The following is a 20,000-nucleotide window of genomic DNA, read 5'->3' on the forward strand; positions in this document are numbered from 1 at the left end:
TTCATTGACACGTCCCTTGGCAAATAAGGGATACCATTTCCGCGTTAACGTCAGCTTCGTTTTCAAAGCGTCCCAATTTGCAAAGGTTTCAAGGCTTTTTATGAGACGCGTTTAGGGCAAACCAAAACCAAAACCATCAATATCGTATTCGGAATTATTTTAAACCGACGAAGTAGCAGTGAAGTAAAAATAGTCCCTTAAAAAATTTATAGTATTCTTTGATTGCACCTAGCATCACGGCAGCCAAGTCGTTGAAAAGAACAATAGCAAAAACATTATTATTATGCAAAACTTGAACTACACTTTTTCTATTGTTTTGGCCCCAACATGGCCGTCCTATTACGCGAGTGGAATCAAGGAATACTGCTTTTTACTAAATTATTGCATTTCTAGCTTTCTGATTGGTTCACTCAATCTCGGTTATCAGCTCACATAACGTATGACCTAATATGGAAACTGGTTGCGGTCTGTTGTAAAATCACAATAGAATAATCCAATACAATTTGACTTTCATTTCCAAGTGTCCAAGCGGTCACAATTGGATGAAAAACATTTATTCCATTGGAGCTTGTTGGATATGAGACTGGTTATAGCCAACTTGGCGCTACGAGTCTTGTTGGCTATTTACCATCTCTTATCCAACGCACGCTCTTGAAATAATTGTCAAATATTCCTCTTGAGCGAATTTCGTATTTGTAAATACTTCGATGACGTTTTCCCGATTGTGTTCACACCGTGACCAACTCCTTTTTGTGATACAAAGTGCGACGCATCTGGTACTTGAACCGGTAGTTGCTTTCACTTTCAGCAGTGCCTCTTACGTAAGTGACGAAAAGCTCCAAATTCATTTACTTCATTCATCAAAGAGTTATTTCTCCAACAGGCAACAATCCAAGAGTTCTTTGTAAGGTGCGCTGGTTGCCGCAGCTTTACTGAACGTCAATATATAAATCTCCTTGCCGGTGGAGTCGAGATTCTGGAAAAAACGAATAAAACAACTAATCATGCCCTGGTTTGGCGCATCATACGAGAACGCATTCAGCGTTATTCACGGCACAGCGCACACCACCTGCGATCAACTCACTGAAGGGCTTTCATTGTCGCATTGTGGCGAAGATAGAGAAGAAGAGGTCCCAGACGCGAGGTTGAGCTGCAAAGCCATGAGAAGCTTAGGGCAGCCGAGTTCCGCGCAGCTTCCCCGCACACGTGGCAAACTAGTCGATGACAAACACAGCTTGGGTGGTGTGGATCGCTTTCAGGACCGTTTACAGTGGAAACGGCTAATTTATATTTATTTACCGTGCACAATACCGCTTAAAATATATATTTCTTTCCCTACCAACGGCTTCGGGCGCGATAGAGTCGATCAAAATGAATGGAACGCGGAGAATGCCAATGCGTCCAGTGAATGGTTTATGCTTCCACATAACTTTGAATAAAAACAAAAACGTAAGTCATCTTACCTGGTTTCTGTAGAAATCCATGGCAGCCGCACAGAATAAATTTTCATCCAAGCTTTCAAGTTTTCCCATTCTTCCGACAATATGGGAAAAGCTAAGACAGTTCATTAAGGATCAAATTTTATCAACTTTGCCTCGCAGAAAATTCTTTACCTTCATCAACGCCGATAGTGGAAAATAGAAATATCGGTCTTACAATTAACTGAGTTAGGCCCGGTTCAAACGTCGAACTTCACATGTTCCGAATCTAGACTAAGTGCAAAAGAGAAAAATCCACTGTTTTCGCTCATTTGCATTAGATTCAGCACATGTGAAGTTCGACGTTTGACCCGGGCCTTAGATACTTATAAATCCACGGACATAGAGCGGTTTTCAATCCAGTGTCGAAAGTAATTAGCGAATTGCTTTGGTTTTGTATTACTTCACCCAATGATTGGTTCAAAGTTCTCGCGCCACTTTTTCAACCAATCACAATCAGGAGCAAAACCAAAACCAATCGTGGTTCGCGCGTGCACATATTCCCGCGCTTTGTGTCGGCTACGTGTAATTACTTCGATTTTTGATTGGTTTACTGGATTCTCTCCGTCCTTTGTGCTTGGCCAAAGTAATTACTTTGGTTTTGGTTTTACGACAGTCGATTGGAACTCGCTCTATTTGATGTGTGGGTTATTTATGAAAGGGAAAGTGATCCTCGCATTTATCTGGACAATTTAAGCAAAAATCGTAACTAATACAAAATTCTTGATTTTGATTGGTTCTGTGCGCGCCTTTTTAAAATGGTAAAAGGACTGAGTGGGGTCCAATTCAGTCTGTGATCATACGAGTGATTAGTCTGCCTACAAATCATCGAGTAACGGCTTATCCACCGCTTAAAATTAACTGGCCGTTGAACAAATGAGCCAGGTCTGTTTTTAAGCACTATCGTAAAACGCACGACTGGAAGAGGAGATAAGCCTTAACACATCCTAAAATTCACCAATTAAGGTAACGAGTTACCAACCCGAACCTAACCTGACAATACAATTTGTTTGGATACAGAGCACGAATCCATTTGTTACTCGATGCACTTACAAAGAAGCAAGACAGACTCCACACAGCCATGGAAAGGGGTGTCCTGAAAATGAAAAAGCACACAACTCACTTGAACGGCAATTGGGAAGTCTCAATATTTCAGAAATAAATTCGGGTAAACTATGCAACGCACCACGTGTGTGCTAAAACTTAGACTTCAAAACCTTTCCCCCCATACAGGTTTCCCGTACAGAATATTTAGCGACGCTTTTCAGTATCTGTTGAAGCTACTAGCATTTTCTGGTGTACGTTTCCTTCCCTTACAGTTTTTTTGGGAACGCGTGGTTTACTGTTTACATCCATATTTACTTCCGGTGGGCCCCTATTGGCAGCTCGCACGGCGTAACATCAGGGAAGAAGGGAGGAGGAATTCTAAATTCTAAGGGAAGCGTGCAGGCTCTCTTTCTCTCCTTCTCAGCCCAGTCGCCCTCTTTCTCAATCACCCAGCGTAACTCGCAAGATCTTTCAGTCGAAAAAATTGAGGTAAGTTCCCTGTCTAACAAACTTTCTGCATCTTTAACGTTATTCAGTCAAGAGCCAAAAAATCCCTTTATCCAGACAGTTGATGAGTTACCTGTGGGTTGATTAAGGTGGCTCAAACCAGTTTCAACGCTTCCAACGCTTATTAGAAGGATCGGCACCACAACGTTGTATCATGTATTAGCAATATTATGGTACCAAATGAAACACGAATTATTGCTGAACAAGACACAATCATTATTGTGACGTAATATGTCACCGTGGCAACCGGAAAGCCCAGCAAAAACACCCTTAATTTTGTCTTAAGTTGCTTATATCTCAAAAAGCAACTCGGTGATCCCATTTTTGATTTCTGAAAAGTAACTAGAAGGACAAGATGAAACTTTCCGCAAAATAAAAAAAAAATCTATCAAGCGGATTCAGAGCTACCTCAATTAAGTGATTTTTTTTAGGTGGCTCTGAATCCACTACACAGAATTGTTTTAAACTTTGCCGAAAGTTTCATCATGGCCTTCTAATCACTTGTCAGCAATAAAAAAGTGGGGTCACCGAGTTCATTTTTTAGATATGAGCAACTAAATCCAAAATATTAGGTGTTTTTGCTGGGCTTTCCCGTTGCCAAGGTAACTTATTACATCACAATAATGACTACTTCTTGTTTTGGAAAAAATCGGTGTTCCATACGTTACCATAACATCGCTGTTGCGAGATACAGAGTTGTAGCGTCATTCCATCTCAAGAGAGTGCCTTCTAAGTGTTAAAAACCCTTTCGAGTCCCCTTAAAAATACTTCGGTTTTTCTAAAACTATACTTCAAATTATTTCCCAGCATTTCAAGTATTTTCTCTGTTTATCGATCTTGGGTTTAACCTCGCAAAGACAATGACTGCAAAATTCTCGCGCGCTTATTGGTTAATTTTTATTGTCAATAAGCGGACAGACACATAAATTTATAATATAAATTTATAATTTATGCGAGGATGACGTGATATTGCTTGCGTTAGATTGAAGTTTCTCGCACTTTTGTCTCGCGTTCTTCTCGTGTTTTGACCTAATTTTGACCCCTCTGCCTTTTTGTTATTGTGAGGCAAATTCGCGAATTTGATCGCAACACAGTAATTTCAAATCCGCCATCCCGATCAGAAGGCTCGGCGACAGGTCTAACAAACAACTAATTCAGAACAATAAAAAAGACAAACCGCTGAATGAAGCTCCCAAGCGATAGTAGAACCCAGTCCCTCACTTCCGTCTGCAAGCCTTGATTATGAAGACCTTCGAACACCTTGAGAATAAACAAAGCATCAAATGATTCATTGATCTCATTCAAACTAATGTCGTGTTACATTGGGATTAAACGTTTTCGATAGGCTGATTTTTTTTTTTTCATATTCTGACAAAAAAAAAACTTCGTTGAATTGGTTGATCATCTTGTATTAGGAATGGAAAAACAGAAAGATGTCGAATGAAGAGGTTTCCATATTAAATGCATGGTGAGTTTTACAAACGACACGTCCAGATTTTTGAACGGCTTCAAACACCTTCCATAAAAAGCATGTCCTTCGGGAGTCCAAAGGTTTAAAACGTGAAGGGAAGATATTAGCAAACAAGAAAAACAAACCGGGCCTCATTGCTGTTCTTCACAAAAAGAATTCTTATGGAGAGTGTGTTATGGGGTTTAAAGCTCACGTTTTGACAGGCTATTAGGTTCAAGAATTATTAATGAGGTTTTGATAAAGCCTAGAACGGGACTCGAACCCATGACTATGCTCCACTCAGCGCCATCGAGCGGTCCCGGGTTCGAGTCCCGTTTCAGCCTGGATTTTTTCAGGCTTCTTTCGGCGCTACTACTCAAGTTGCCTCATTAACTGCGAATGTCATGTTCACTTATAAGCTTTGAGCTCGTAGGCGAAATCTAAAAATCACAATCCCATTTTCGTTCTCTAAATCGTCACCGACAGGCGATGATTTAGAGAACGGCACGCGACAACCAGCTTTAGTAAACCACCATGATTCTTGGTAACAAAGTTAAGCATTTTGTTTTACTCTTCGGGTTAAGCATGAAATAGAGTAATGCTGCCTACTCAAATCGCATATCCATTCCTGCCAAACGATGACCTTGAGGAGTAAGAAATAAAGTTTACTTCATAATCAATTTGAGACAAAGAGCTTTGTATATAACGAAAGGAAAACAGTAACATGCAGGGTATATCTGGTCCGAATGACGGCGCCAAAAAACTTCGAAATGAAAAAAAAAAACGATTCTTATTTTTTTAAAAGCATTATTTTCTCCACTATAAGGTTATCTTTTTTGCGGGAGAGAAGATAACTTTACGTCAGCAGCGGACGTAAGCATCCGATCGCACTCAGCAGCAGTATTTTGCATAAAAACGGAATGACCAGTAACGCTTTTCCTCTGCAAGAGAATCAAATTGTGAACAATCTAGATGAAACAAGTCCATCATTCGCACATACCTCAAACAGGACTTGCGCCATAAATTCAGGGTGGGGCTGCTGACTGGAGAGAAACTCTCCTATTACTTTGTTCATGATCTCTTGGACCGGGAAGAAATCAAGCAACAAAGGCGGCAAGACTCTCGCCACAACCTTCGCCTCTGAAGGCACGCCTTTGCGTATCCTGTTCTCGACAAAACCACAGTGATTGATTAGTAACAAGAAAAGAGCTTGCAAGAATTTTGGGTTCAAGGAGTTTCTTCTTTCGTCAAGAAGCCCTTCCTTCCGATAGTAGCGGCGCGACCACGAGCAGATACGAGAACACAGCAAGGCAATGAAGGGCACTGATATGTGATAGGGGGTAATGGTGAGAGAACAGTGAAGTGGGCCGGAGAGAACTGGGTGGCGCTCAAGAAGGCAGGGGTAGTGGTTAAGGGTGATGAGAATTAGAACATGAAGAGGGTGCCCACAAACTCGAAGCAAAGTGGTTTCCACTAAAGTAAAGCATATTTTAAATTGCTCGTTGCCAAGATAGATCTTTCTACCTGTAACAAACACATTTTGCTGTTTTATCCTCCTTTCATGCGTAGCGCCGTAAAAGAACTAGAAGTCATAAGATCCACACCGAGCTCAGAATTGAGAGCCAAGTGTTTATTTTTGAGGCGACGAAAGAAAGAAACGGCTGTGCAAGCATATGTATTGCATGACAATGGAAATAGAATACAGTTTGAGATCAACTCTCTCGGACGCTAGGCTGTGAGACAAACTGACTTACAGTTTTGATCAACTTTAGTAACTCGAGCAGGTTATTGTCAGTGAAATCTTAAGAAAAAAAAAGTTTTTATATTTGAAAGATAAAATACAGGTGCCCTGAACGGAAAACTGGAATAACGTACCTGTCAAAAAGAACAGTGACGCGCTCCATAGCAATGAGTAAGGAATCTTCTGTCGCGTACTCAACTGTATCCGGCTGAGGATAGATACCACTGGCTCTGTCACCAATTTTACCTAAAATACACAAAACATAACGATCTTCAAGAAAGAAGGCACTGTACACAGCGAGCAGTTTCTCTTTTGTTCTAAATCGTTGAAACGAACTGGATCGTACGGTGAGCTTTCAAAGATGGGGGGAAAGATGGTGAAGCTGCGATCCGCAAATACCGTGGGCGTCTCTTTCCGTTCTTACCGGCGCCCACGGCAATAGTTCTTCAGACACAGAGAGCTAATGCGCCAGCTTTTCAATAAATATATTTGTCAGATAAAATTCAGTCACATTTTCTAACTTACTGGAGAAAGTACTGGCACACAAAACCGCCAAACTGTTCGGGGCTTAGAAGCTCAATGGAGCAAAATTGGCGTAGGGCCGTACCTCTTGTTAAACACTATATTTCATTGGCTGTATAGTGTCGTACTTCCTATTGTTTTCTGTGCTAAATCCATTGTTATCTTTGTTCGTTCTATTGTTCGTTTGGCCAATCATAAAGACTGTTCAGTGAGGTACGACACGACCCGAAGATTGAACCTCTTATATTTGTCAAAAGGACCATGGGCCTTACCTGTATACATACAAGTCACCAGTAAACCAAGGGCAGATATCGCCCTCTGAGGATTTTGCATTGATAACCTGTGATGCAAAGAAATAGAAATGTGTTTGCACGGAAATTAATGTTCCTTTAATATTTGGTATAAAACTAGCACGTTTTTCTACGTGAACACAATCGAATGCGCTTCGCAACATTGTCGCCATTGTACAGACCACGGTACCAGGGGTTTCACCATCTCAAAAAATATAACTTTGAATCATTCTCACCATTCGCGATTATGCCAATTCGTTCCGTATGATACCGACACACTGCACTCGTTTACAAGATACAGCTATAACTTTATACAGTTAGGACAATTTCGATTCAGTACAATAAAATAAATAAATAAATATCTAGGTAAACTAAAGTAAATAAATAAATAAATATCTGTCCTGCTAATCGCCCTTTTTCGCTGCTGAGGGCGCAGCGCAACGAAATCGGACCAATGTATGACCTCAGAGCAAATCACCACAGCCTGATGGAATGAATAGGCTGGGAGTCGATTTGGAGGAGGGAGGAAAACCGGAGTACCCGGAGAAAAACCATCGGAGTCAGTCCCACAAACGACGGGAGGCAAGAGTTGGACCAGGGTCACAGAGGTGGGAGGCAAGGTTGATGACCACTAAACCACCCTGACTCCTGGTACAAATTACCAGATTGAACCAAGATTGCTATGACTTGGGAAGGGATAAAGTTCTGCTCCGGTATCATGCAAACGAGTACAGGGCTATGGAGTGTTTTCACTCACGTGATCAGTAACCTTGTTTTCACACCGAAAACGTTTGCTCAATTCCCAGAGGATTAGTTGGGGACACCAACATGGCCGCCGTTCCATTGTTTAGGGACACGATATGGTCGCCGGTTACGCCAGGTGAACACACTATAGGGGAATCTTTGTTCACATTCTTCGTCTCCTTAGCATAGGCCCATCGTTTTCTAATCTAACAGTCAAAAAAGTCACTACTGAACAATGAGAGAGAGCATTGTATAATGAACTCTCTATAAAACTTTGAGCGCAATTTACCAGATAACCGCTGAGTAATGAAGAAAGAATGTACGGGCTGATTATCGCTTTCGCCACCCAAGATTTTATCGGTTTTTGATGGCAAATAACTTGCTTGTTATCAGAGCCAAAAAGCTTAAAAATGGAAATTGAACTAAGCTTAACAGTTACACGTTCTTTTACCTTTTGAAGTCAATTTGTAAATATCATGATGCCTTCTGTCAGTACATTTGTATGCTAATGAGACAAAATGTAACCAGCGACGCCAGCAAAGATTCGCCCATAAGAGAGAACCGGGAGGAAATCGAAAGGGGGATGAAAAGACACCCGGTATCACCTGAAGGGGTTGAGTTACCCGCTGCGCATGCGCGTTAGAAATGATCTTCGTCTCACTTGCATTTATATAGACCCTGCGCAGTCGGAGCGAAAACTTTGATTTGCGCTTGGGTGATATTGGTCGACCGAGGTAGGTAGCAAAGGCCTTCTTTCTCTTCACTGTGTTGAAGCAATTATTTCGTGATCACCGAGAAAATAGAACAAGACATTTTTATCGAAGATAACTCATTCTCGTCACCAGAGCCTCGGATAAATCCAAGGCTCTGGGAAACTCTATACCGGAGAACATGCGCCGTAGGATTCTTATGGCGAAGAATTGGCTATTTGAACCTTACGGCGCCTGCTCACTCCTCGTGCTAACATGAATGCACCAATCAGAGAGACTTTTGATTGTTCTTCACATCTTCTCTCCCTCAGTCGAGAGAAGAATTCGGGGTCGAGATCGGAAGAGAGCTGTGCTTGGTTCTTTTTCAAACTGACCCTCGTTAAAGCGCTGATGGCAAGGAAAGCGGCTAGGTCCTCTTCGATGTCGTTGTCTCCTCGTCTAATGGTGGGAAACGCATGCTTAACTGGCGACCCAGCCCTTTAAACAACCCCTCGTGCTGGAATGAGAATTCACATGAAAACACTCCTTCAGCTGCAACTTATTTTTTGTATTTCACTGCAGAATGAAGCGAGGTCATGACGTAAGCAAGGTCATAAGGAGAGAATGACCAATGATTAACTGGAGAATCACTCCGACAACTCACCTGTCCACACTGAGCTTCACAAGCGAATCGGATTCAGCACTTGATAATGCAAATGACACAACTAATCTCTCCAAACCTCGCATGATAGCGTGATACACGCAGATGGGTGTGCCGTCTTCATTTGAGGACGCAATACTGACGGCGCTCTGCATTTAAACAAACAAGACAGCAACAAACAAATGCAAAAACTCTTTTACTGCCAAAACATCTCTATCGGGAGAAGAACCGACATTTAAATAGACAAATGGAGTGTGACCCCCCCGGGGGTGATATTAAACGCATTGGGGCTTCCACTGTAGCCCCAACATTGGTGGGGTGCTACCCGAGGGAATGTCGTAAATCCGAGGGAGTCTTGGCCAGACCCTACCTTTCTCAAACCCTATCGATCACAGACGAAGGGAAGTTATAAAAGCGACAATACCTTGAGGATGTTAGCCTTAAATTCTTGATCACTAATTTCATCGGCGCTTCTCTCCAGCAGATAAAATGCTGCTGACCACATGACCAACAAGTGATGCTCCGCCAAAGACACCGCTCTATACAAACAATGACAGTGAATGGAGTAAGCTGCTGATGCAAAAAACTCTTCAAACATTGTGTGGCTCTCCAGTGAACTTGTGTCGCAATGCTTTATCACATCAGGCACTAAAATTCTCCATTGACCTCATGCAGACGCTCATGACCTTGAAGCGTTTAATTCTGGTTCAGAGCTGGGGATGTCGGATGTAACGTAGCTCGTGCATTTTTCCGCGCGAACAGCTACGATCTTATTTTTGTCCATATTTGGGCATAAAAATGGTGTCCTACAATAGACCACTTTAGCTTGCACGTTTTGTTTTCCCATTTTAGACCACTTGATGTTACTCTAGGGAAGAGTTTCTTCCAAATGTCGTCTTACGCACGAGCATATGTATGCATAACTTATGAAAAAAACAATTCCCTTGGAAACATCACGTGGTCAGAAATGGGAAAGCAAAACGTACAAGCTAATTAACAATTATTCGCCTCAGGCTCAGTGATTATCGGTGAATACTCACCTCGTGTATTTATACTAAAACAATTATTCGCCTCAGGCTCAGTGATTATCGGTGAATATTCACCTCGACTTCGTCTCGGTGAATATTCACCGATAATCACTGAGCCTGAGGCGAATAATTGTTTTAGTATAAATACACAGGTGATTATTTCAAAAAAGAGAAAAAAAAAACATTTCAACGCGAAATCATCTTCACTTACAGTGGCAAAACGACTAGTGGCAGCCATTTTGTCCGTCGAGGTGATTATCGGCTGATAATTCGAGATAGCGAGCCAATGAGAGCGCGCGATTTTGTTTAATCACCTGTGTATTTATACTAAAGAGGTTTATTCCCCGGCTTTGTTCAAAGGAAAAGAATTGCAAGTGCCTCTGCCGCATGATATTGAAAACGCCAAAAGTTGTAAAAAAAACGTTGCCAGGTGTAACACTTTTCGAGCAATTTTGTCTCACAATGTGAAACGTTTTGTCGCAACAAAACTGCAAAAAAAAATTGTGCTGCACATGCGGCACGTATTTTGAGCCGATTTCTGCTAAAAGAAACAAACAAAAAACCTGAAATCACCAAGGGGTGAGGGCAACGTGAGCCCTAATCTTTCATTCTCCATCTTTACTTTAAAAACACTCGTACCAATAGAGTTGAAAGAAAATTGGCCGCTTGGGGATACGAATTTTATCTTCTCATGCTGAAAGTATCTCTCACGAGTGAGCGAAGCGAACGAGTGAGACATACTTTCAGCACTCGAAGATAAAATTCGTATCCCCAAGCGGCCATGTAATAACCTCAATTTATACTTCGCCTAGTACTTGGCGTAGTGCGACGTGAATGAGATGGAACTTATCCTTACCCTGTCAGAGTCGTAAGTTTCTTGCTCAAAAATTCAGTGAGAATCGGAAGCAACACTGCACTGACTGAAGCAAGGTGAAATTCCAACAAGTACATTGCACCAAAGAGAGCAGAGATCTGGAGAGAAAAATATTAAGAGTTTCAACGAAGATAACGACAGTAATAACAGCTCTTTTTTCAACAATATAAACAATTAGCAATCTGAAAGATTAGTTGGTATTAACAGGTCATCAGTTTTGCAAATAAAGCGTACATTTACAAGAAATTAAACTCGGGTAAAACAGACAAAAACGAAATAATTTAAAGAGAGGCAACACAAAGCAGGATAAGACTATGTATACAAATCACAAAGTCCGAGATTTGAAAGCGTTATCTTAAGCTGTATACGAGGGTCTGGCTGATTTCCAAGAATAACTGAAGAGTACTGGTATTGAATTTTGAGGTTGATCGCGTTAATTCTAGTATCTCACTGGGTAGACCGGAATTCCACGTCCTTGCCGCTGCACATTCAACATTGAACTAAAGCCTGGTGCTCTCTAATAGCGAGAGCAGAAGCACAAGGAATATACACAGATGCATAATCTTGAGTCGTTAATTAGTGTCCTTTCTTCTAACAAAAGGAAGAAAGCAACGATCAAGACACTACTGAGTTTGCGTACGTTGCCTATTCTCGGTTTTCATATGACGTCACGGCTGCCACGTTGGAGCCCCTAAACAAAGAAACGGCGGCCATGTTGAAGCCCCGACCAAATCCTCCGGGAATTTAACTCTATTATTATGCAAACGGTTTCTTTAGTTTTCGTTGAAAAACATGGCTGTTGATCACGTGAGTGAAAACCAACGATACAACACACAAATTAAGAGGTCATGAATTTCATGAATTTCATGTTGTCGAGACGTCCGCCGTGGATCAAGCCAGGCACAAAATTTTAGAACTTTGTGTGTCTTTACCATTATTAGGGACATGAGACGTCAACGAAAACGTCCGGGAAAGTTTCCACATTTATGGTCCCGTTTTTTTTTAAGTCCGACAAGAAGTGAACTACTAGCGAACTACCAATGAGCTTAATTTGGAGAAATCAAGCTCAAAATATGAGAACAGTTTGTCTCCTTGTGTTCACCATGAGATAAACAAAAAGTCATCATCTCTAGCGAACAAATAGAAGGACTTATATGAGTTTATTCCCCGGAGCCTCGAGATGATGTGTTTGTTTAGGACTGGATTTTAATATATCGAAAGTGGGCTATTTCCTGAGAACGGGAAAGATTTGTGCAAAAGTTCAGAATGCATGCGCGCAAAGCCGTTATTTTGCTTCTTACATGCCACAGCTAAGAAATGCTCCCATTGATAGCCCCGTCATAGTACGTCCCTATTACTGTACCAAATACCGAGCATAGGCCGGTCATAATGAAAATCACCTGTAAGGGTACGTGGGGGTTCCGTAGTGATGATTCCAGAATGCCGCAAACTCTTTCCGCAACGACACCTTCCTGAAAGGACATTCAGTAAAAAAACGATCAGTGGTTCTGTTAGTTAATTGTTAAATTGCTTTTTAAAAGCATTTCTGGAACACCCACTGAGGTAGTCAAAGCAGGGAGTTGAAGAAACAACGAAGGTTATGGGAAACGTCACATTCGTGGCTTAATGAGGAAAAATATCTTGCTGCACGTGTTACACACATTTTAGGACATTTCTTTGCCGCATTTTTTCAAAGCATCGACGTTAAGGACCCGCCACACGTATCCGAATATTTTTTTAATCCGCAACTTTTTCTTTGCGGGTTCGCCTTCCGTCCACACGTATCTGCAACTTTTTGAATCCGCTCTCCAGAGTAGAAAGTTTTGAATACACAAAGAATTTGGAATCGTGTGGACGAACGCAGACGTGCACGCCTGATGGCGCATGCCTTGTTGACAAAAGTCACAGAAGAGTCCTGGACACTAGAACGAATTCGGATATGTAAAAACGGGTAAATTCTATGGAAAGCCATAACTTTCTTATGTAATCTTTATTCCTTTGATCTTGAAGGATTGTCTTGATGTTTTGGAGTTTTGTCATGGTGTACTGTGATAATATTATTGCGTGGTGAGGTTTATTATAAGGTGAGCTCTTGTCATTATGTGGTGTGGTTTTGTCAATATGTGGTGAGGGTTTGTCATTATGTGACAAGATTTGCTGGTTACCTGTTGTTTCCATCACTGATGTGTAAGGAGCGAAACTCGATGTCATAAAAGAACCTCACCACAGCACGTCAAAGGAAGACCTCAACAGGTCATGATGGGAATTACCCGTCCAACGCGTAACCATCAAACCTCGTCACATAATGCCAAAACCGCACACCGCATAATGCCAAAACCACACCACAAGACAAAACTTCAAGACCAAAAGAATAAAGAATACTTAAGAAAGTTGTGGCTTTCCATAAAATTCGATTTGAATACGTTACGTGTGGGGGTGAAATTTTTTTAATCCGCAGAGAAAAAGTTGCGGATTCAAAAGTATCCGGATACATGTGGACTGGGCCTAAATAACCAATTTAGCAACTGACGGACGGTAACGTTAACATACAAAGATGAATCTTTCATTCTTTATCTTGATTTCAAAAGCATTTGTACATATTTAGTTAAAGGATACTTCGCCCATATTGTTAATAGTTCAAGAATAATCTCGAAATACTTATATAGAGCAAACATATATTGTGAACAAACGTCTTCGAAGCCGTATCCAAATCTAAAGTAGGCATAAACAGTCTAGAATTACATTGGTATGAACTGCAAAAGGTATGTGACAAGAGAATTAAAAATCCGGTGTCATGTGCTAAAGTTCTTAACAGGACTTCAAACTTCGTCATTTCATGTCGTTGTTAACTGATGAAGACAAAAAATATATCCAAACATAAAAAGCAAGTGCACACCGTTCAAGGCCATATGCGAGTTCAGAGTTTCAAAAAACGTGCGCCCGTCGGGATAAAAGCAAGGATATACTGAAAAAAAAAAACCACAAAAGATTTCTAATGTAAATTCTTGCAGCTATTCACCGCAACAAAAAAGGCAATTATATGGTTGCTTTTATCCCGAGGCGCACATTCTTTTCTTGAACTGGCTTATTGGTTCTTCGCTGCACCAAACATGCAAATTTGCGGCATATTCGTTGCCGTCGATCACGTCATTGCCTAGACTTCCTAAAACGGTGCGTAGAGCGTAGAGCATGGTCATCAACTGACAATGTTAAGCGTGTTTTAAGGGCCCACAGACGGATTTTTCGCGTTGCTAAGGAAGTGAAAAGTTACTTCCGGTAACTGACGTCATCATATCATGAACTGACAAGAAAACCCACTCACAAGCAAAAGTCACCACACGAACTGTTGTTTGCATCGAAGGTTTTTCCTCGCCCTTCCTCGCGCTCGTTCTCAGATCAACTGCGCATGCGTAAACGAACTGACTTCCGGTTTGAGAAAAAGCTAAATTTCCGGCAGTCTTTAAATTGAATTAATTTTTTTTACATGGCACATTTCACCCCTAAATACAGAATATAGCTAAGCATTGATTTTTTCAAATCATCGTTTTTGAAAAAGTTATGGGTATTTTAGTATCGTTTATGTCTTTAAGAAGAACATGTTTCAAAATAAAAAGAAAACCATGCTTGGCTGGATGCAAAAACGAATACAAATTATCAAACCATCCATTAAATACCCAAATTGCGTAGCACGGAGACAAATTTAGAGTTTCCTTTTATTAGTCACGTGACCATGGGCGTGGCATGATGACATCATATTTAGTGTCATTGGCTTACAAAAGTTGGAAACTGAACAAAATAATGCCAACTTCTCTCAAATTACTTAACCATTACATCCTTAGCAAAGCACCCCAAAAAATACGTCAGTGGGCCCTTAAAACAGTGTTGAAGATATAGCCACGGTCAACAAGTGCTTACTGTTTTGAGGAAAGCAGTAGCTTTGCATAGCGTGGGCAGAAGGTACTGAATTAAGAGGTCGTCTCCGGAGTGATTGTGATGCAACTCAAGCAAAGTTTCCAATATCCACTCAAAATGACTTCCATCCACAAACAAATCCGAGAGGACCAACAGCTGAAAGCAGAGAAAACCGTCATTGTGACGAAAAATCACATTTTAGGGACAACTGACCATGAATTGTCTAGCAGTGTTCTTTTGGGTAACAAGCAATAATTCACCCATTGACTATTTTAATACAGTTTTGGGTAACTATGGAGTAGCTTAATTTACTGGACAAACTACAAGGACGCCAAAATAGAGAAGCCCGTGTTTTGACATTTTCAAGCTATGATGCCGGTACTAGCTATTTGTTCCAGCTTCTCCGCTGGAAAAATCCTGCTTAACAGCAGCAAATAGATGGTTTGCAACCATCTCTAGAGACACAGATAACAATGCTGTAATGTACAATTACTGGTGGACGAATAAAAGAAGCTAAGGAGAGATCTTTGTTTTCGTCCATTAACATGGCGGCAATAACGCAACGTGAAAACCACCTATTGCCCCAGTGACGATAGTTTTTAAATGTCTTCAAGGGATTTGAACTCAAACTTTGTAATACGTACAGAAGGTTACCATTCGAGCGACTCCAAAAACAAGCTCTATGTCCCATCGTTACGAACTATCTTAGAAATAGCTCAAGCTATAGAGGCACCACATTGTGGAACAGCTTTTCATGTGATGAAAGATGTGCGGAGTCCCTCGGGGAGTTTAAACGCGAAATAAAAGAAATATTTAAAGGCACGACATTCACGGAAAGCAGCTGTTAATATGCTGTAAATAGTTTATGGTCAATAATATTGAATATAGATTTGAGTTTGCAATTTTCTATATATGGTGTTCTAGCTGATGAACTGGATATTAAATAAAGATTATCTATCTAACTACGGTAGATAACATGATGTTACAACAGCTAAGTTTGTGTCCACCAACACAGAAAAGGCGCCACTTGGAGGGCAAAAGAACAAACGACTTTACACTAGTCACCAGTCTATTGATAACAGAACACAACTTACCGCTTTGGTGGCTTCGGACAGAAGTGCAAGAGGTGTCTTGGGATGAATATACAGCGACATCCATTGCTCAAAGAGCTCCAGAAGAAACTGTTCACAGGATTTAATGTCGAGTTTTTCCGGTTGAGGCATTCGAGGTAGTGTCACCACAACAGTAGTGTCATCTTCACTGTCATACCTCTCATGAAGTTCATTCTGTGCTTGACTGTAAAGAGCTCCGACGCAAATCTGGAAATTTTAAAACAAGGACACAAGAACAATCGTAAAGTTGTAATCCTTGTCGTTCTCATAATCTCTATCGTCGCCATACAGATTTTTTTAAATTTTAAGTGTCGGGTGTATTTAGCGCTAAGGCACTCTACAGAAATCAAATCAACTCAACACATATCTACGCTGGTCCCAGAGGTTTTTCTTCAGCCGCGAGAGAGCCGCTGACCCTCAGGCTCGGATTGGTTGATATTTTTACAAAAACACGCACATCAATATGATTGGTTCGTTTGATTAACAATATCGAGGGGACGCGTGATTGCTAAGATGCCTTTGGTCCCTTTAGTAATCATAAATTTGACGTGTTTGACAGCTGGCGTCTGCATGAAAGTGAGATTCAAGTTCAAGGTAACCATATTTTTTTCTCTTCTCGCCGCTTAGCGACTGGTGAAGTCTTCCCCGCTTCGCGGAACTCTCGCGGCTCAAGGAAAATCTCTAGGACCAGAAAACAAATATCAAACCATAGGTTGGTTTTTGAGAGTAGAGAACCATTAAACTCAATCCACATGTGAGGCCGAATCTGGGATTCCAATTCGGGCCACATTGGTGGGAGACGAGTGCTCTCGCCACTGCGCCATTCCTGCTCCTTCAAAATCATCATCACCATCGTAATCATCATCGTTATCATTATGGTCATCGTCATCATCAATATATCACCAAGGTCTAGGATAAAGGCCACCCCGCCAGTTACTCAAAGAGTAGATGGTTCTTAATCTCTAACGCTATTGGTTTTGGCAGAGGTTATACGCTGAAAATGTATTTACCCGGCACCTACACATGGTAGAGACCGCTATTTATCTTCTGAAAAACCGACACCGAGCTTACATCCTTCGGAAGTGCGACGGCTTTCCAATGCCCTGAAGGAGTTGTGAACGGGCCTTGTGATGTAACGTTCCCCCAAAGGAAAAAAAAAATCCATTTGCAATTGCTAAAATAAAATAGGAAATAGTTTAAACCCAGGAGTCATATCAAAATTTAGAGAACTAAGATCGTCCGGGTGACACTAGTACTGAGAATGACTTGTTGGTGACATTGACTGACGTTTCGACCATATGTTTTTTGGTGACACTGAGTGACACAACGTCAGTCAAAGTTTTGTTAAAATAAAGGACGATCCCTTCCCCACTTATTTTGAAACTTCCACTGTTGGTCACCTATTAATAATATTGATACAAGTAGAAGATATTATAGATCGTTACCTGTCCTAAAGTGTACTCGTGGAATCCCAGTACGCGATCAATGTTAAGTCCATAGAGTGGGTGATCAAATAACATTCGATTGGTGATCCACATCCTGCTCAAATTGTTCAAATTTGTGAAACTGTTGGCGCGTTGAATACTGGCTGAACGCTCTGGCCTCAGTTCTTCATCAGAAATGAATGATCTTCCGGCACTGAAACAAAGACAAAAGCAGCTTAATTTTGCAGACAGAGCATTGAAAAAAAGGGTACAAAAGAAATCCTCTTTGCTTTTTAGAATACCTTACCCTGTGCAACACATGGCAGCAAACTCTTCTTCCACTAAACCTCTGACAAACGCAAGTTTCTTCCCAGCCCTGAAAATTGGTCACATTCAAATCTTTATTTACCTGCCAAGTCATCAAAAGCCAAAGGAAAAAGCATACAGCTAAATGGGTTTTTCTCTTTATAAGAGAATGCATGTTTTCAGCTCGGCGGCACGCTTTGTTTGAAAATTAAGAAGTGTGAATTTCCGAAGCTTACTGTAGTGCGTGACTAAAGACGGCTTCCGAGAAATATGTTATGTGCATTGACACACTTTCGCCGCGGCAATGAATCACAAGCGGGACAATTAATTGCGTACTTTTGTCTTTGCAGTAAAACGAAAACGCATACTGTTGTCTTTGCGTTAAAAACAACACGAAAAAGTCCAATTTCTTTCATATACAGAGCTATATCATATTGACTGACCTGCTTCCTAGGAAAGGCAAGTCTCTATGTCGCGGCCTGTGAAGATAGGAACTGACAGTTGGATTACCGGGGACTGGGTACAAAGTGGTTTGAAGCAGCAATTCGGATATACAGCGGACTGCCAAGCAGCAAGAATGCGTGGACTCCATGTCTTCCTAAACAAAAGGAAAGAGGTCGTGCGACATGTCAAAAGAGGCCTGATAAACAAAACTAAGTATTTCTGTAAAAGAGAAAGACCTCTTTTTGGTGCTCGTAATCAATTCGAGAGCTGATAAATTGAAAGATGTCTAAATCTGCGGCCTCTAAACAACATTAGAGCAGCGTTCAAGTAAATTCAGGAAGTTAATTCTCGATGGCTTTGGTTTTGCGTGGCCACGCCAAACGCATTGGCTTCTGTTGCGCCACAATCTCAGCAGGGCAGTGGTAAAAGCAAAATCGACTGTGACATGTTCGTACCCGTTTTCCCGCGTACAGTGGGGGCTGGACTTCTTTCCTTCCCGTTATGATTGGCTTATTTGCTGTCTACGTCTCTTATGATTGGCCGTTTGGAATTAAATGGTTTTGGTTTTACTTTTACAATTGGGAGTTTACGAGACGAAGACGGCGACGTCGACGAAAACGTCACCTCAAAATATAACTTTGCGCAATCGCAAGTTGAGATTATTTCGCCTCGCGCACGTCGTAGAATGTTAGCGAAATATCCTACCAATGATTTGGTACGAGCGGTTTCAGAGTAAAAGTACTGGATGAAAGTTCACATTTGTATGCTCGCGTTCTCGTCAAAACGTAAAACGTGGTGATTTCACGTCGTTGTCATGCACAATACCGCAAAATGTCTGCAAAATGTGTGCAAAATGCGTACCGCACGTGCTGCACGACTATATTTCCTATTTTAACCAATGATATTCTTGTTTTGAGGCGTTGTCGTTGACGTGGCTGTCGTCGTTTCTTAAATTACCCAATATGCATTTGGCAACACGGCGTCGGCGGTCATGTTTGTGTGGGAAAACGAGAAGAGGTGGCTACGTTTGTGTCCAAAACTAACCCTGGAAAGAGGATTGACGGGCTGAATTTCTAAAGAAACAGTCGTCATGCGTCGATGGGAGGGTACAACACGAACATTTCGGCTCTATCAAACGGGTTGGCAAAGGTCGAATTACCACCGTGAAAATATTGAATTGCTAACATCAGCCTGTCAATCTCTTCACGGTGGTTATGGGGACCTTTGTCACCCTCGGAAAATTAAAATCTCTTTTTAAGCAAGTCTTGTCTCCTGATGGCAGCTGATCACGCTACCAGCTCCATCATTGAAAACAGCTCATGGTGACATTGTGATTTAACCCAACTAAAAAGAGCTTGCTGACAAACCTCCATCGAGACTGTATCGGGTAAGGGAGGAGAGCTGATGACGCCTAGAAGAGCAGCCCATGTTTCCTCAAACTGCTGCCTTGATGTCCACCCTGATAAGAAAGAGCACATAACACTAATCGTAACTTGAAGAAAAAAGGCGTTGTTGGAAACGGAAGCCTGCTCACTTGTGAAACACAGCGCACAATAGACCATTTTATAGTTGTAGGCTTAGTTATCCGGCCTATGAATGAAAGTGAGGCTAGAGTTGACCTTGTTTTGATAGAAACCTCACTGCTTTCCTTATGTAAATTCCAAATAATTAGCATGTGAATAACATCATTAACACATGCATCATAACAAGGTCAACCCCAGCCTCACTTTCGTTTAAAGGCCAGGTAACCAAGCACATAACTGTACAAAAA

At 41.3% G+C, this 20,000-nt stretch overlaps 1 protein-coding gene across 1 annotated transcript in view; it reads right to left on the reverse strand.

Moving 5' to 3' along the window:
• The window catches only part of LOC138043827 (huntingtin-like), an 89,158-nt gene that overhangs the window by 1,004 nt on the left and 68,154 nt on the right, over positions 1 to 20,000 (reverse strand). The window contains exons 51-67 of the mRNA XM_068890307.1: positions 19,597 to 19,688; positions 18,229 to 18,383; positions 17,787 to 17,855; positions 17,501 to 17,693; positions 16,038 to 16,262; positions 14,947 to 15,099; positions 12,432 to 12,503; positions 11,014 to 11,129; positions 9,554 to 9,668; positions 9,133 to 9,278; positions 7,018 to 7,085; positions 6,358 to 6,469; positions 5,483 to 5,645; positions 4,210 to 4,292; positions 2,497 to 2,574; positions 1,464 to 1,554; positions 1 to 976 (exon numbers count right to left, since the gene is read on the reverse strand). The exon at positions 1 to 976 is cut by the window's left edge and continues 1,004 nt beyond it. Coding sequence (XP_068746408.1) covers positions 869 to 976; positions 1,464 to 1,554; positions 2,497 to 2,574; positions 4,210 to 4,292; positions 5,483 to 5,645; positions 6,358 to 6,469; positions 7,018 to 7,085; positions 9,133 to 9,278; positions 9,554 to 9,668; positions 11,014 to 11,129; positions 12,432 to 12,503; positions 14,947 to 15,099; positions 16,038 to 16,262; positions 17,501 to 17,693; positions 17,787 to 17,855; positions 18,229 to 18,383; positions 19,597 to 19,688 — 2,039 coding nt within the window. The 3' untranslated portion in view covers positions 1 to 868. The remainder of the gene's footprint in view (positions 977 to 1,463; positions 1,555 to 2,496; positions 2,575 to 4,209; positions 4,293 to 5,482; positions 5,646 to 6,357; positions 6,470 to 7,017; positions 7,086 to 9,132; positions 9,279 to 9,553; positions 9,669 to 11,013; positions 11,130 to 12,431; positions 12,504 to 14,946; positions 15,100 to 16,037; positions 16,263 to 17,500; positions 17,694 to 17,786; positions 17,856 to 18,228; positions 18,384 to 19,596; positions 19,689 to 20,000) is intronic.

The sequence above is a fragment of the Montipora capricornis genome, chromosome 3 (genome assembly GCF_036669925.1).
Source record: "Montipora capricornis isolate CH-2021 chromosome 3, ASM3666992v2, whole genome shotgun sequence".
Classification (NCBI taxonomy): domain Eukaryota; kingdom Metazoa; phylum Cnidaria; class Anthozoa; order Scleractinia; family Acroporidae; genus Montipora; species Montipora capricornis.